The following is a 17,533-nucleotide window of genomic DNA, read 5'->3' as shown; positions in this document are numbered from 1 at the left end:
CTGTTATCACTTGTCAAGGAATTTGCCAACAGGTCAGCAATATCAGCCAAGCTTCACTCTATCATGCCTGCTGTGCTGGAAGTCATTAACCAACTGGCAGAGAGCTGCATCCAGTTTTCTTATGGTCAAGGGTGTACATACATAAAATATAACATGTTTTTGCTAACACAAAAATGCAATTTTCAGCAGTTTCTAGTTTTCCTAAATTAATTGGAGCACTTCACTGTATTCACGTTACAATAAGGACACCTAGTAAGAATGTAGCTACTTTTGTTAAATTGAAGAAGTTATATTCCATTACAAGTCATCTATGATGCCTAGATGAGGCTGACAAAGTCATGGTCTAGTGGCCTGGGTCAATCTGTACAAACGATCTTTGACCGATGTGGTGGTGCTGTATGTGATGACTGGCTTGTTAGTAGGGTAGCTGGCTGAACTCTCAGTTTTCATATGGCTTATAATATTCATTGTAACAGCAATCATGTGCCATGATATGGTGGCTACCTGCTCAGACGCTGGTGACATACGCTTTTCCCTGACTCCCAAAATGCAGAGGAGAGGTACTATAATGCAGTGCATGATCTTGTGCGGTCAGTTGCGGAGTGTAGCCTGATACTCTTGAATGCAGATGGTGGGGTCTCAAAGCTTTAGGAGGGCTCTACCAACCAATGATGCCCTGTGACATTGTGATTACACATGCATGAGTTTGATTAGCATAGTCCATGTATATTTGTTTCAGAGTGGCAGCCAGACAGGGTTTGGGACGCCGTCACATTCGCACATTTACAAGCTGATTGTTATTTATAAAGGTAAATTGCATAGAAATGTGTGTACGCCAGGTTTTATAAATCAATTTTATTCTGCCATATGCATTTTCTTGGTTTTTGGTGTACAAACGTATATATCACATAGAAAAGCAGGCTAACATTTTATAGATTTCAGAAACATACATTTCAGTAACAGTGCTTTAATAACTATTGCTACTGATTGGCATAGGTTTGGCCTGGATATGCATTCCATTTAGCGCTAATACTTTGCCTCCCATGTTTTACTTCATTAAAAACATGTATGGCACTGGAGAAAGGAATTCCTGCAGTATTTTGTGTAGGGTCTTTAATGTGAGGACCCTTTCAAATTTACTGATGGTCAGGACTGCATTTGTTGTAAAGCTGCCCACAGCAGAGAACTTTCCTACTTTCTTCACTGTCTTTTTCTGGCCCATGCTTATCAATTCATCTTTACCAATTTCAATCATTTTCAATGAATATGTGGTAATCTGGTAGAGGTTTCCTAAATTTGAAATTCTCAAGCTGCTAAATGGGGTAATACAGATGAAACAACAATCTTCTTATATAATACGCTACCGTGGCTGTTCGTTTGTCTGCCCAGGATTTTAAATCACCTGTAGCTCGCAAACCATTTGAACTATTGACCTGAAATTTGGTACACATATACTACATGACATCTACTATCCACTTTTGGGATGATGATCGACCTCCAAGGTTATTCCTCTTTTTATTTTTGTTTTATTTTATTGTAGAATCAACTCTCAGCAGTGGCCAGCAGGGCAGCCTTGCGGCGCATGTGTACAGGCGCTGTTCTCATTCCCTACCACCTTCGCCATCACCTCCCCACCTCTTCATATCTTAAGGCACATTGAAGACTTAACTGCCAGCTTAAGTGAAAAATTAAGGAAAATGTACTAAGCAATTGCAACACAAATGCTGACTTAATCAGTTTTAATGCGAAAAGATGCCCATGAAAGAAGAGAAGAAGTGGGCCACTATGGTGGAGAAAAGAAGAGCTACTCAGGAAGCAGCATGCACATCAATCTCTGAGCAAACGAAGGCTAAACGTACAGAGAAAGAGTATGAAAACTATGAATGCTCAAGTCAAGTGTAACGTGCAGTGCATTGTTACTGGTAGACTATAATAAAAGGTCAGCATGAGGTCCCAATTTGAACAGCCTGAATCAGCACATGAGAAAAAGACACAGATTGCATTTGGAATATGCATAACCCACTATTAATGTCGGATTATAGATATTTAAATTCAGTCCTTATTTCTACTTCATCTCCCTAAACTAAGAGGAGTGAACCTGCAGATTTCACTAAATAGTCTACATAATTTAAGATATGATTTTCTTTCTTCCCAGATAAGCATTCAGTTGCCACAGTGTCATCTTGAAAGCTGATAATGGAACAGTGATCATTATTCTGTCTCGTCATTATTATGCAGCATAAATGGTAATGGAGACAAACTTGAGGATTACCAGTGTTTGACTGAATGCCTTTTGAAAAAGGCATTTATGCTATATATGGAAAAAAAATGAAAAGCAAAATCCTGAATCCATAATGTTATGTATGAATTAATTTTGTTCACTTTATCAGTCATTTTGTGACAATGAACACTGAAGGAAAACACAGAAAGAGTATTTTGGCATAGAAACCAGGCTTTTTAAGAAAAGAGTATTTAGTAAAAAATGGCAAAGCATACAATTCTTATGACTGCTTTAGTGTTTTTTGCGAGTTGCAGGAAGAACGCAGAATTGGACAATTGTTCTGGTAAACAGGACACATAAAGTAGCGAAAGATACATCCATTTTATCTGTGAACAAAATACATTTTTCTGGTGGATGTGAACAGAACAGAAGCAAAATACCCACCAGTGTCACATATATTGTTAAAAGTATAGAAACATTTGTTTCTTTTTAATCTTAAAAATCAACATGAACAAAATGAATTCAGTTGGAATGGGTGGAGAAGAGTGTCAGCAGTGATTTGTGACAGATGGATATCAGCAAGAGTGAAAGGGAAGGTCTACAGGATGGTAATGAGACCAGCTATGTTATATGGGTTGGAGACGGTGGCACTGAGCAGAAAGCAGGAGACAGAGCTGAAGGTAGCAGAGTTAAAGATGCTAAGATTTGCACTGGGTGTGACGAGGATGGATAGGATTAGAAACGAGTACATTAGAGGGCCAGCTCAAGTTGGATGGTTGGGAGACAAAGTGAGATTGTGAGATGGTTTGGACATGTGCAGAGGAGAGATGCTGGGTATAATGGGAGAAGGATGCTAAGGATAGAGCTGCCAGGGAAGAGGAAAAGAGGAAGGCCTAAGAGAAGGTTTATGGATGTGGTGAGAGAGGACATGCAGGTGATGGGTGTAACAGAACAAGATGCAGAGGACAGAAAGATATGGAAGAAGATGATCCACTGTGGCGACCCCTAACAGGAGCAGCCGAAAGAAGAAGAAGTATTCAGTTCAGTTCTGTTCCTTTTTACAAAATTCTCTTTCATCTACAAGCATGCATAGAAATACACTTTTACTGTACAATCATTTTAATTACAGAGATGTAAAAAAGAAAGTACACCCTTCTTTTCATAATATGTATTTACATAATAGCAATCATCTAGTGCTCTGTAAGTTCTAAAAAGTAACACATCTAACTTCAGATAGTTACAAATTGACATAGTCATTTTCTATATCAGTTTATCATCCACTTACTGTACATCATAATAGAGGAATTTTGGCTTGCTCCAATACTGCTGTACTTAGTTCATTCATGTTTAACAACATTTTTCATTTTGATCCGGTCACTCCAAAACATTGTTCTTGTTTATTTTAAGTAGTTCAATTGTAAATTTACTGTTATGATTAGTACCACTGTCATTTTGCAATGTGCAGTTTCAGCTCGACTTTAGCTACTAGACAGAAAGCCCTATATTTTCCTATAGAATAAATTCTTATAAAGAGGTGATCAATGCCCATTTCCCTAAGGGAGTTCACTGAGGTTGTTAAGCAGCTCCGCAGTGGCAGTGCCCCAGGGATGGATGAGATCGGCCTAGAAATGCTGAAGGCTCGGGACAATGTTGGACTATTGAGTCCAGAATATTTATTTAGATGCAACTTTGAAAGGCTGAGTCATAATCTTTTAGAAAATTATTTTTTTTTCCTTGATACTCTTTCATGAATGCTATACTTGTTCATCATTTTTCTAGTGGTAGAGTCATGAAGTAAGTACTGTAGATCCATCCATCCATCCATCCATTTTCCAACCCGCTGAATTCAAACACAGGGTCACGGGGGTCTGCTGGAGCCAATCCCAGCCAACACAGGGCACAAGGCAGGAACCAATCCCGGGCAGGGTGCCAACCCACCGCAGGACACACACAAACGCACCCACACACCAAGCACACACTAGGGCCAATTTAGAATCGCCAATCCACCTAACCTGCATGTCTTTGGACTGTGGGAGGAAACCGGAGCGCCCGGAGGAAACCCACACAGACACGGGGAGAACATGCAAACTCCACACAGGGAGGACCCGGGAAGCGAACCCAGGTCCCCAGATCTCCCAATTGCGAGGCAGCAGCACTACCCACTGCACCACCGTGCCGCCCGTACTGTAGATCCCTGCATAAAACTTTTCATTTTTTTTAATTTGTCAGAGCAGTGTACAAAATATCTTTACTGGAATACCCATTAATAGAAAGACAGCCCTCACCATTAGTGCATAAAACTTCTCACTGTAGGCCAATGGGCTTCTTATTGTTTGAGGCAGCAATAGCTGCTTCTCTGAGACTACTGTGGATTTTTTGTGGGTTTGAAAAAACAAAAAAGAAAAATAAATAATTTGGTTTAATTTGCGCCATCCATTTATTTATTTACTTATTTCTAACAGGGGCATTGAATTAGGATGACTTTCAAAATAAAATACATTAAAGGAGAATTCTGTTCTGTAGTTATGTTCACATAGATTCAGAGTGTGTCAAGCTTTCAAAACATTTAATTAAAATTTTTTTTTTTTTCATTGAATCTTAGATTTTTTTTTTGTAACTAAAGCAGTGCAACAAAACAATTTGCTGTGGAAAATAATGTAGATGTGTACAAGGTTTGAGGTTCCCACATTGAATATTATGAAATGTTTGGATTCTACGAAGATGTTTAGCTTAAATGGAACTCTTTCATTTAAGCTAATTTTGTAAAAACCACATCTTTATTTCAAAGGTGAGGATTCACTATCCCTTCCCAACCTCCACTAACTACCACAGAGTTTAAAAGCATTAACTTAAAACATTCAGCAAATTGGACTGCTTTCAAAATCGTGTATGTCACGCCAGAGTGCACATGCTAAATCCTTTTTCTGTAATTTTAACAAGAACATTGCAGTTTTTAAATGTGTTGCCTTTTTAGCCGTGTCTGTCAGCTACAGTAATTCAGTCAAGACGTGTCTCTTTGCATACCGCTCTGGTGTTTTAGTGCCAGCCATTGTAAGGCCTGCATTTACATCAAATTTGTTTCCAAACATGTTATAACCTTGTAAAATTCTTTCCTCTTGTGTGACAAACTGACTCATTCTTGACACTCATTCAACTCCACAAGTCTGCATTTGTAGCTTTTGTAGCTGTCTGCGATCTACTGAGTTGTAATTTCTTTTTGGTTAAGAAAGAAAAGATTGTTATATTCCCTCACTGTCACTTGTTCACTGAAATCATAAGTGGCCTCCCAGTTTCAATAACTGCGTTTATGAACACTAAGAAGGCAAAAATTCCATTAAATATCTTTAATGCTAGGGCGGCAGTGATATAGCTGTTAGTACTGCTGCCTCTCAACACTAGAACCCTGGATTCTAATTCTACTTCATTCACACTGGCAGTATTTGCCTGGGTTTTCCTCTAGTGTTTCTTTGCACATTTCAGAAAGATTCAGGCTAGCTTGACTGGTAATTCTAAATGAATTGTGAGTGTGCGTGTGTGTGTGTGTGCGCGTGTGTGTGTGTGTGTGTGTGTGTGTGTGTGTGTGCGTGTGCGTGCGTGTGTGTGTGTATGTGTGAGAAGTAATCTGCAATCAGTTGGATCCTGCCTTACACCTCTTGCTACAGGAGTAGGTTCCTTCTCACCTCCATAACACAAACAAATTGTGCTAGTTCAGTGTATTTGGACAAATTGATCTGGGCAACAGGTTTAAACACTTGTACTATAATAATTAAAACAGAAAAAGAAAATAAAACAATAATCATAATAATGTAAAAAGAATAATAATCATAATAATATGAATGGGAAAGGTGCTATAGTATATAAATAAAATGTATTATTACACTGCATAACAATTTTTGTTGTTCAGTATTGCTTTGTGAAAAGTTTTTGCTGATTGTGACAGGTACCTACTGGGTATGCACAAATATAGTTTTGGTTTTACTGCCTCACATAGGAACTCTGAGAAATAGACATTTATATGTTTACCAAGGTTATTATAGTTAACGAAAACTAAAATCAAAACCGAAACTATTATTAAAAAAACATTTTCGTAAACTGAAATAAAATAATTAACAAAACCGAAATGAAAAACTAAAACTAAACAAAACTATTAAAGTAGCTGGAAAGACTAACTGAAATAAAATAATAATTTACTGAAATATTTTTAGTTTTTGTTTTTGAATGAATATTCTTGCCGTTTATTTTTTAACCCTTGTAAGTTTTCTCTAAAACAGAAAGTCATCTACCATGAGCTGTCATCCAGTGAACGGCGGTTGGTGACAGAGGGCAGCTGTTCACACAGCATTTGCAGTGACAGAGCAAGCTGAGTGCGGGTGCGTAAAGAAATAAGTGCGTGAGAAGTAGAAAGCGAGTTGCCTTTTTTGTGCTTGTTGTATATCAAAGATGTAATTCAAATGGCTGAAATCAGAATGTGCTGGTCAACAAAACGTTTACCATATGGACAGAAAAATCACGAATGAGTAACGTTTCAGTTTATTTCTTAGGTGTTCGGCATGTGGTTGTTACACCACAATTATAGATCTGTATTAACTTTTGGGCCAAATCCATCACCCGGAAGTGGTACTTTACCTGAACAAATACTCATTTTTTTTTTTTTTTTTTATTTATACAGCTGCAGAGTCCGATTTATTAAACTTTACTTTTATAATAATTGTTCAATATATTATTAATCGGATTTGTTGTTGATGGTTCCTTAATGTACATAATATAAAAATATAATCATTGTTTTGCAGTTTACTCCTCAAATATCCATCCCCATATCTGAGTATACAAGAAAGTCGAAGGGAGAGCACTCCCGGTTTTTGAAAATAAAACAGCACTGATCGGGAGACTGACTAGATCATCATACAAGATCAGCATATTGTTGCTGACCAATCAATTTCTGCTTTAAAAACATCGTTTAACAACAAAGCGATACAAACAAAGGCAGAGTCTGACAAGTGATGAAAAACTAAACATACTAATGGGTTTTTGTATTTATTCCATATTCATTAATTTATCTTTTTTAGTTTATATTCACAACTCAAAATACCTGATATTGTGAAAGTAATCCATTAGCAGAATTATATTTTAAAATATTTGTCTCCTTTTTTCAATGTTTTTCTCTCTCTCTCAAAATAGATAGTTGAAATATCATATTCTTTTTGTTCTTAATATCAGCCTTATCATACATATTGCATACCAGGGATTTTTCCTGCCTTGCATCCACACCTGCTGTGGTAGGCTCCAGATTTCCTGCAATCCTACTCTGGATAAACAGGTTTAGATAATGTATATGTTATTCTTAATCTCAGACGCTGTCTCTGTTGTTTTATGCCTGTCCGTACTCCTATTACCTGCTCTTGCTTAGCTCATTATGGGTTTACTGTCCTTTATGGTAGGCTATTCAAGACTCACTGCACCTAACCTTGACACTACATGCTTGTTGTTCTTTGTTTCCCTCAATACAGCTAGCTGGGGTCTGCACACTCATTCAAGTCTAAGAGCCCTGTTCCTCCTAAGCTCCTGTGATTTTCATGAGAAAATATTTTAAAAATTATAAAATTGTGTAAAATTGTTCATATTCAGTGTCTAGTTTTGATTATGCTTGTTTTTTCAGACAAAAACAAAACCAGATAGTAAACCAGGCAGTGTAGTAAGCTTCCACTAACATTAAACTCATATCCAAATCTGTTAAGTGTACAGTTCTGTCTGATTGTGACACAAAACTCTCCATAGGTGCTCCATGCCATAATTACTAAAACTAAAACTGAAACTAATATATATAAAAATAAAACAGAAATGTCTTTGTGAAATAAAAACTAAACTAAAACTAAAAATACACAATAAAGCATAACTAAACTGAATTTCCAAGTAAGGTCAGAAAAAATATAGAAATAAAAACTAATATAAAAAGGCAAAACTATAATAACCTTGATGTTTACTGACAATAACGTATATAGTCACGTTTATGTTTTGCATAAGCTATTAAATTCAACAGAATTAAAAGTGTTTTGCTCCTGATTTTCTTTTTTATTCAATGTCTGGTGAATCACGTTGCAGTATACAACAGTAGTCAGCAAGCATTGACAGATTCCAGTTGCCCTGGTATCGTTTCTCCATTGTAGCAATGTCCTGGTGAAACCTTTCACCATGTTCGTCACTGACAGCACCAAGATTTGCAGGGAAGAAGTTCAAGTGTGAGTGGAGGAAATGAATCTTGAGTGACATGTTGCACTTCATTTTCTTGTATGCTTTGAGAAGTTTGTCTACCAGCTGAATGTGGTTTGGGGCTCTGTAATTGCCCAGAAAATTGTCAACAATGTCTTTGAAGGCTTTCCAGGCAATTTTTTCCAGCCCAACTAACAGATCTTCAAACCGCTTGTTACTCATAACATGTCTAATCTGGGGGCCAACAAAAATGCTCTCTTTGATCTTGGCGTCAGTTATTCTTGGGAACATCTGTCTTAGATAATGAAAACTTTCACCTTCCTTGTTTAGTGCTTTCACGAAATTCTTCATGAGTCCCAGTTTTATGTGAAGAAGAGGCAAAAATATCTTTGCCCGGTCGACAAGCAATTCATGTGCCACATTTTTCTGTCCTGGAACTAACTTTTTACGGAGTGGCCAGTTCTGTCAATAATAGTGCGACTCTTTGGCACAGCTGTCCCATTCACAGATGAAACAACAGTACTTTGTATAGCCGAGCTACAGTCCTAGTAACAGAGCATCAACTTTAAGATCTTCACAGATATTCCAGATGTACCTGCTATACTGGACGTGCTTCAACAACAGTTCCATACTATCATATGTTTCTTTCATGTGTGCTGCATAGCCAACAGGTACTGAAGGATAAACTTTGCCATTGTGTAGTAGAACAGCTTTCAGGCTTAACATTGACGAATCAATGAAGAGATGCCACTCTTCCGGGTTGTGATAACAACTCAAGGCCGAGAACAATTCTTCAATGTCACAACAGAAGCAGAGACTGTCAACTTGTGCAAAAAAATTGGTTATATCATGATGTCGGCCTCGAAACATAGAAATTTTCTTACCTGGTGACAGCAAACACCATTCCTGCAGTTTCAAACCCAGCAGCTCGGCTTTTGCTTTTGACAGACCCAAATCTCTGACCAAATCATTCAATTTGGACTGTGTTATCAGATGTGGATCGCCTGATGAGCACGGTTCAAAATCTGGGTCAATGTCACTGTCAGTACCATGCATTGCAGTTTCTTCATCTGGTTCATCTAAGGTCCAATCCTCTGGTGGTTTCGGAATTGGAAGACTGTCGTCATGTGGCACAGGTCTCATTGCTGAAGGCAGATTAGGATATTCAACTGACTTCTTGTTTTTTAGAGAAAACAGACACATTAGTCAAATAGAAGTAACAATCCATCACAAGGTCTTTCTATTCTCGCCATATCATCGGAACAGCAAACGGCCAGGCTCTCAGACTGACAGCACATGCAACATGACAGCAAATGTGTGGCGCCCATTCCTTGTCTTGATCTTCAATTTTGCAGCCAAAATACAGATGATAAGCTTTCATCACAGGAGCAGTCATCCAACGTCTCTGAGGCGTAAGTGTATATTCGCCACAGATATAGCAGAATGTAACAGTGCTGTTATGACATTGACGAGACATATCACCCAACACCAAAACGTCTATAGCATCAAGCTTACTTACTGTTATATTGCTACAGATATTATACTTTACTATACTGATACTATACATACACACTGACTATCTACTGTATATTAACTAAATGAGCAGGATCGGTGTATGCAAGCCACCTTTATAGCATGCTGAGACAGCGTCACGCTCGTTCAGACCTGCCCAGGCATACCCAGGATGTCAACTTCCACAGAAGAGCTTTCAACCTGGCCTGATTCCATGCCTGGACATGCCCAGGCTGCACAAACTGTTGTTGATAAGTCACTTATGGGAGCAAAACTGTTTGGATACAAATTTAAGAAAAAATCATGACAAAACTGAAGATTTCTCTGAAATGGTACGTGATGAGATGTGATATTCATGATCAGCACCCAAAAATCTATAAGAAGCACCCAACAGTGTTCAAGAAGCAAAAACTTTGTTGTGCAATGTTATTATTATTATTACTGTTAATAATTGACCATGACATTCACAACTAATAATTAGTATGTAAAGATAAGGGATTAAGTATTGTATTGCTGTATACATATTATCTCATTTTTTTCTTTGATTTCCATTTTTAAAATTGCATTTGATGTCCGAAAAAAACACTTAGCAAAGAGCTGCAGTTCAGTGAATTAAATGCTGTGCACGCATTGATCCAGTTCTTTGACATCTATTTGCATTTATTTGCTGCCAATTCGTTTTAGACAATTTCTATTATAGTGGCCACAGAAGAAGTTGGAGTATATGATACTTAACATAAATTTTACATAATTTCAAACATCAAGAGCAATAGTCTTCTGAGGTATAGAAACAGAAATGTCAAAATTCATTGATGTTTTTGACAGATAAAAATATACTTGTGATTAACCCTATGCAATTTCCAGAATAACTTGAACATGGAAAATAAGGACAATTAAAGCAACAACAACAAATAAATATGCCTTTAAACTTAGCAGTGGAAAGACCACACACTTTGTTCACATACTTGAAATCTTGTGATGGCTCAGCTTCAAAGTATCTGGTATCACAGGCACACATTTAACACAACAGGAGGTTCAGTGTTTAACTGCAATTTACCAGAGGTTCCATAATCCTATGGTTTCTGCTATCAATGCTCAGTCATGTAAAGCCTTTAATCTTTCAGGGTTTATTGCCACTTCTGAACATCTACTGGCACACCAATGCAGCAGTTCCTTTGTCTTTTATACCTTTGCTGGCTGAATCACAACAGTAATTTAACAAGTGTTAGCTTTAAACTGTGTCTTCTTCATTGCTTCGAATGAAGCCCAAAACTTTTTTGAGTTTGCTTCATCATACATTTCTCTTAAATATTACTGCTTGGTATTGTTAGGTTTATTTATTTATTTATTTTATTGATTTTATTAAAATCAAATAACATTCCATACAAATAACTGAAGTTCTACAAAAATAGGTTCGAAACAAATCAACCCCCACCCCTAAGAAAGAGAGCTAGGCCAGCAGAGTAAAACTTTAAGTTAGTAAAAATAAGTAAATAGATAAATGAATAAATGAATAAAGATAAATGGAGTAAAAGAGGGGAGAGAACCTGCTTTCTCAATTAAAATGCTTCTTCTAAAATGTTATTGATTAGATCCTGCCAGGTTTTGAAAAAGTTTTGTACAGATTCTCTAAGTGCGAATTTGTTTTTTTCCAGTTTCAAATAGTATATAACATCAGTTACCCACTGACTTAGAATAGGAGAGTTAGGATTCTTCCAGGTGACCAAAATAAGTCTACATGCCAGTAGTTTTACAGAGACTGAACTTTGCAAAACATGTACTTCCCTATTCTTCTCCACCATCAGGGTTACAACACTTCAATGGTTATGTGGCAGTTGCAATTTAAGAATCTTTTCTCAGCTTATAAAAGGATTGATGTTACACTGTCAGTTAATGCACAGCACATTCTTATTATAGCTTACATTTCAGTTAATAATGTTTTCTCTTTCTCACAGCGTTCGCAGGTTGGATCTTTCCCTTTAAACATTTTGGACAATTTTAAACAAGACAGATGTGCTCGATAGATAAAATAATTCTGTGCTTTGATCAAATAATTCTATGCTTTGTGCATATGGAACTCGAGTGAATTCTGTACATTGCTACCTTCCACTCCTTTTCTGAGATGTTGAGTAAGAGATCCTTTTCCCACTGTACTCTTGGATCTTTGAAAGGGAGGAACTATAAAATGGTTTTATATATTACGGAAATGCTGTCTGAGTCGTCAAGACTGATCAATATTTTTTCCGGCATAGAGGTAGGTGGGAGTTGAGGAAAATTGGGTAGGTTCCGTTTAACAAAGTTTCGAATTTAAAGATAGTGAAAGAAATGTGTTTCTGGAAAGTTAAATTTGGAGTTTAATTGTTCGTAGGATGAAAAGACGTTGTCTATGTACAGATCTCTGTCTATGTACAGATCTCTAAGTGATTTTATCCCAAATGTTATCTAGACATTAAAAACTGCGTATGTTTGAGAGGGTGGATAAAGGTGGTTCTTGTACAGAGGTGCAAAATACTTCCTACATTGGTTCCTACATTGGTAGTGAGTGAAGCACAATTGGGTTATTAGTATACTGGCGATAACTTGTATTTATTGGAGTGCATACAACCTCCACAAAGGCAGCGACTGAGCCACATTTTGAACCTAGGGCCATGGAAAGGTTGGGCAGCTGCAATTAACTCTATTGAACCACTTCACCAAAGTGACCTAATCATAAATTAAAAACATAGATATTAGATTGGTGCTGAGCACCCAAAGTTCTCAAAGCTTTATGTCACAAAATACTATTTGAATTACATTATTTTACCATTGTTTCTTTTGTTAGCATTTATCACATTGTGGTAAGCCCCATATACTGTACTTAGTGAGAAATCACTATATACAGTCATATGAAAAGGGAACCCCTCTTAATTCTTTAGATTTTTGTTTATCATTGGCTGAGCTTTCAAAGTAGCAACTTCCTTTTAATATATGACATGCCTTATGGAAACAGTAGTATTTCAACAATAACATTAAGTTTATTGGATTATCAGAAAATATGCAATATGCATCATAACAAAATTAGACAGGTGCATAAATTTAGGCACCCCAACAGAGATATTACATCAATACTTAGTTGAGCCTCCTTTTGCAAATATAACAGCCTCTAGATGCTTCCTATAGCATTTGATGAGTGTCTGGATTCTGGATGGAGGTGTTTTTGACCATTCTTCCATACAAAATCTCTCCAGTTCAGTTAAGTTTGATGGCTGCTGAGCATGGACAGCCTGCTTGAAATCATCCCATAGATTTTCGATAATATTCAAGTCAGGGGACTGTGATGGCCATTCCAGAACATTGTACTTCTCCTTCTACATGAATGCCTTTGTAGATTTTGAACTGTGTTTTCGGTCATTATCTTGTTGGAATATCCAACCCTTGTGTAACTTGTGTAACTATATGTGACTGATGCTTGAACATTATCCTGAAGAATTTGTTGATATTGGGTTGAATTCATCCGACCCTCAACTTTAACAAGGGCCCCAATCCCTGAACTAGCCACACAGCCCCCCACAGCATGATGGAACCTCCACCAAATTTGACAGTAGGTAGTAGGTGTTTTTCTTGGAATGCGGTGTTCTTCTTTCGGTATGCAAAGTGCTTTTTGTTATGACCAAATAACTCAATTTTTGTCTCATCGGTCCAAACCACTTTGTTCCAAAATGAATCTGGCTTGTCTAAATGAGCATTTGCATACAACAAGCAACTCTGTTTGTGGCGTTAGTGTAGAAAGGGCTTCTTTCTCATCACCCTGCCATACAGAGGTTCTTTGTGCAAATTGCACTGAATTGTAGAACCATCTGCAGCAAGATGTTCTTGCAGGTCTGTGGGTTGTCTATAACCATTCTCACAATCCTGTGTATATGTCGCTCATCTATTTTTCTTGGCCTGCCAGACCTGGGTTTAACAGCAACTTTGCCTGTGGCCTTCCATTTCCTGATTACATTCCTTACAGTTGAAACTGACAGTTTAAACCTCCGAGATTGCTTTTTGTAGCCTTCTCCTAAACCATGATACTGAACAATCTTTGTTTTCAGATCTTTTGACAGTTGCTTTGAGGATCCCATGCTGTCACTCTTCAGAGGAGAGTCAAAGGGAAGCACAACTTGCAATTGACCACCTTAAATACCTTTTCTCATGATTGGACACACCTGTCTATGAAGTCCAAGGCTTAACGAGCTAATCCAATCAATTTGGTGTTGCAAGTAATCATTATTGAGCAGTTACATGCATTCAAATCAGCAAAATTACAAGGGTAACCAAATTTTTGCACAGCCAGTTTTTCACATTTGATTTAATTTCATTCAACTAAATACTGCTTCACTAAAAATATTTGTTCGGATAACACCTCAGTACTCAGATGTTCCTAGGAAATGAAAGACATACCACCATTATCTTTTTTGTTGAAAGTAGAGTAAACTATTATGCAGGCTGAGAAGGGTTCCCAAACTTTTTCATATGCATACAAATATTAAGTACAAAACACAGTTCTTTAACATTAATTCATGTAGCTGCACAGTCTGATATATTCAACTTTTATAATAATTGTTCAATATATTATTAATTTGATTTGATTTGTTGTTGATGGTTCTTTAATGTACATAATATAAAAATATAATCATTGTCTTGTAGTTTACTTCTCAAATATCCATCTCCACATCTGAGTACACGAGAAAGTCTAGGGGAGACCACTGCTGATTTTTGTGTAATATATTAGAAAAAAACACTTAGTAGATGTTTTTCCATTTGAAACTGAGCCTTCTAACATACTGCTAGAAAGTGACTGCAATAGGAATGCCAAATTAAAAGTGGTATAACTTTAATCAAAGAATACAGAAATACACAACATTATCCAGCCCTTCCACAAAAGATAATTTTTAAGCCAATTTATATACATCTTAATACCTTTGGGTTGTTTTACAAAAATACTCTCAATACTTTCATCCAGATGAGCACAGGTTGTGATATAGCGCTGTAAACTGTGAACAGAACCCTTGAGTTCGCACATGCAGTCTTTTATGTGAGAAATAAAACAGAATAATTTTTCAAAGCCTGGAGTAATGTTATGAAAACAACACTTGAGAGAAAGAGGCTTAAATATATATTGACATCAAAAGAAAATACCATTGTGCTGGTTTTGATTATCCTTCTTTAATAAACATTGTTGCCATTCCCATAAATAATCCACATAACTCATTTTATTTTTAATGTTGGTATGTGCCCCTTTTCTTTTCAGGATTGGCAATAAGATCATTCCAGCGCAATCTAAAAATTATATAAGAGACTGTAATTTTTTGTACATAAAATTTTGCCATAACCCTGTCAGCACTAAAACGCTAAAACGTTAAAGATGAGAATCTCCTTGGGCTTGTCTAGAGTTGTTTTTGTTTCAGCGATCATCCTGTTTTTCAAATAATATGTTGTTTTCTCATTTTGTATGTTCAAAGCCTCATTTTGACACTCTTTTCTCCACATGTATAAAAAACTATTCTTGAGAAAAGTTTATAAAACGTCACCAAATTGGTCGTGCAGGGTGTATGCATTATTAGACTTTGTCTTATATTACAGTCTCACTCTCACTGACTCTCATTCAGTCTTACAATGATAATCTCTCTAACAAAGTCTTGAGTCACACTACTTTCTCCCTTCTTTTCCATTCTGGTCTTACACAGTTTATCATTGTCTGGCAACCAGTGGTTCATCCCATAATATTTATATTTTAACTGTCTTAGTGTCTTTCCCATGAAAAGATTTTAATTTTACATCCAAAAAATTTGAATCTATACCCATCAATGTCTCTTTCAAGGATGTTTTGTCTGTTTACATTGAAATACAGTTTGTACTTTATATCAAGTTTTTCATTCTATTTAGAAGATAATCATTTTTGAGAAAAAAGTGTAACCAAAGCAAAACAATCCAGTAACATCAAACATCACTGTTGTTACTGAATGAACTAATAACAAGCTAATTACATTATATAATACAGTAACACACACAGCTCAATATCACAATCATTAATTATCATAAATTAATAAAATAACTTCTTGCCAATTGTAAATAAGATTCCATGCTTTCAGTCTAAGCAGCCTTCCTGTCTTGTAAACGGTCATGCTTGCTTTGTGATGGTGTAATAATGCATAGGCATTTGTATTTTTAGGTTCTAGATCATGAGATGCCTTTAGGAATTAACGTCTTTGCTGTGCTTCTGCATTCGCACTTGGCTGGAAGATCTCTGAGGACAAGACATTTTAGAAATGGAAAAGAACTTCAGTTGCTGGCATACGATGATGAGTTTGATTTCAACTTTCAAGAATTTCAGTATCTGAAAGAAGAACGACGTGTGTTGTCAGTAAGATGGCTGTTGATTGAATTTTGGAAAGATAAATGAAATTCTTAATCCGAAAAATAAATGGAGTTTTAATTGTATTTAAATGTGAATTATTATTTTTCCTGACAATTAATGCTATCTTTAAGGAAATATCATAGACTTCTAAGGTGTAGGAAAATATTTTTTTATATAGTATACTGTACAGTATTTCATGCTAATTCTGTGGTGGAGCAACCACATATCATGAACACTGCTATGACAAAGTATCAAATAATCATTAAATACAACATACAATAAATATTTTATTTTACACAGTCATTAATATTTCAAGAAACTGTTATGATTTGGCACTGCCTAGTAATGTGCTCTTTCAAACTTGTTATTGGTAACATGACATAACAGGGGGAGCTTAGCTTGTTTGCAAATGTAATATTGTGTTTTCATATTGCGGCCTGTAGGGGGAACCTCACATACTCAAACACCAATCCAGGACATCAAAATGACAAAACAAATCAACGGTCTTAATAACAAAATCTCAATAAGTAATATGTAAGTGAGCAAAGTTAGAGGGGTCCTTTTATATTGTGTCCCAGCCAACTTCTGGGTACCCAGCTACAGTATATGCATTTCCTGGGTCTCAGCTGACATTGATCTCTGGTGTCATATGGGTGGGACTCCCCCTCGTGGCACCAGAGATTTCTGCATCTCAGCCCCACTGCAAAGCTGTACTGTAGAGGGCAAGATTGGTTGTCCTGCCCGGTACACCCATAAAGCCACAACACATTTCTCCCCTAGCAGTCTGGGAAGCCTCAAACCTTGCAATAGGATTTTTATTATGTCGTCTTGAAAGACTTCCTGCTGTTATGGTGGAGTCTTCTGCTGGTTAATAAAGGTACCACTACCCAGATTAACTTCAGAATATAAAGGGGCTACTGTAAATTAGTGGCACCACTCTTAGACCAGTTAGCACAAGCCTACATTTGTCTCTCGTTTCAGACATAATGAAACAGAGGAATATGCGTTTAGTAACCACATTTAAACATGACTTACGGAAACTTCAAAACCTGGCACTAACACCTGGCACTTTTTAACTTGTATTCTGTCTTTTTGTATTTTTTTTAGTCATATTGTGACATCTAAAACTGCCAAACGTAAAACAGTAAATGGTTTTACAGAAGTTATGATCACTTCCAAAAACAATTGTGGATATTGTTCAAATTACAGATTTT

At 36.6% G+C, this 17,533-nt stretch overlaps 1 protein-coding gene across 1 annotated transcript in view; it reads left to right on the top strand.

The window, feature by feature from the left end:
• The window catches only part of moxd1 (monooxygenase, DBH-like 1), a 94,011-nt gene that overhangs the window by 59,385 nt on the left and 17,093 nt on the right, over window positions 1–17,533 (top strand). The window contains exon 8 of the mRNA XM_028797912.2: window positions 16,134–16,325. Coding sequence (XP_028653745.2) covers window positions 16,134–16,325 — 192 coding nt within the window. The remainder of the gene's footprint in view (window positions 1–16,133; window positions 16,326–17,533) is intronic.

This window comes from Erpetoichthys calabaricus, chromosome 3 (genome assembly GCF_900747795.2).
Source record: "Erpetoichthys calabaricus chromosome 3, fErpCal1.3, whole genome shotgun sequence".
In the NCBI taxonomy this organism is placed as follows: domain Eukaryota; kingdom Metazoa; phylum Chordata; class Cladistia; order Polypteriformes; family Polypteridae; genus Erpetoichthys; species Erpetoichthys calabaricus.
The sequence above is the reverse complement of the archived record's forward strand: the minus strand, read 5'-3'. Positions and strand labels throughout refer to the sequence as shown.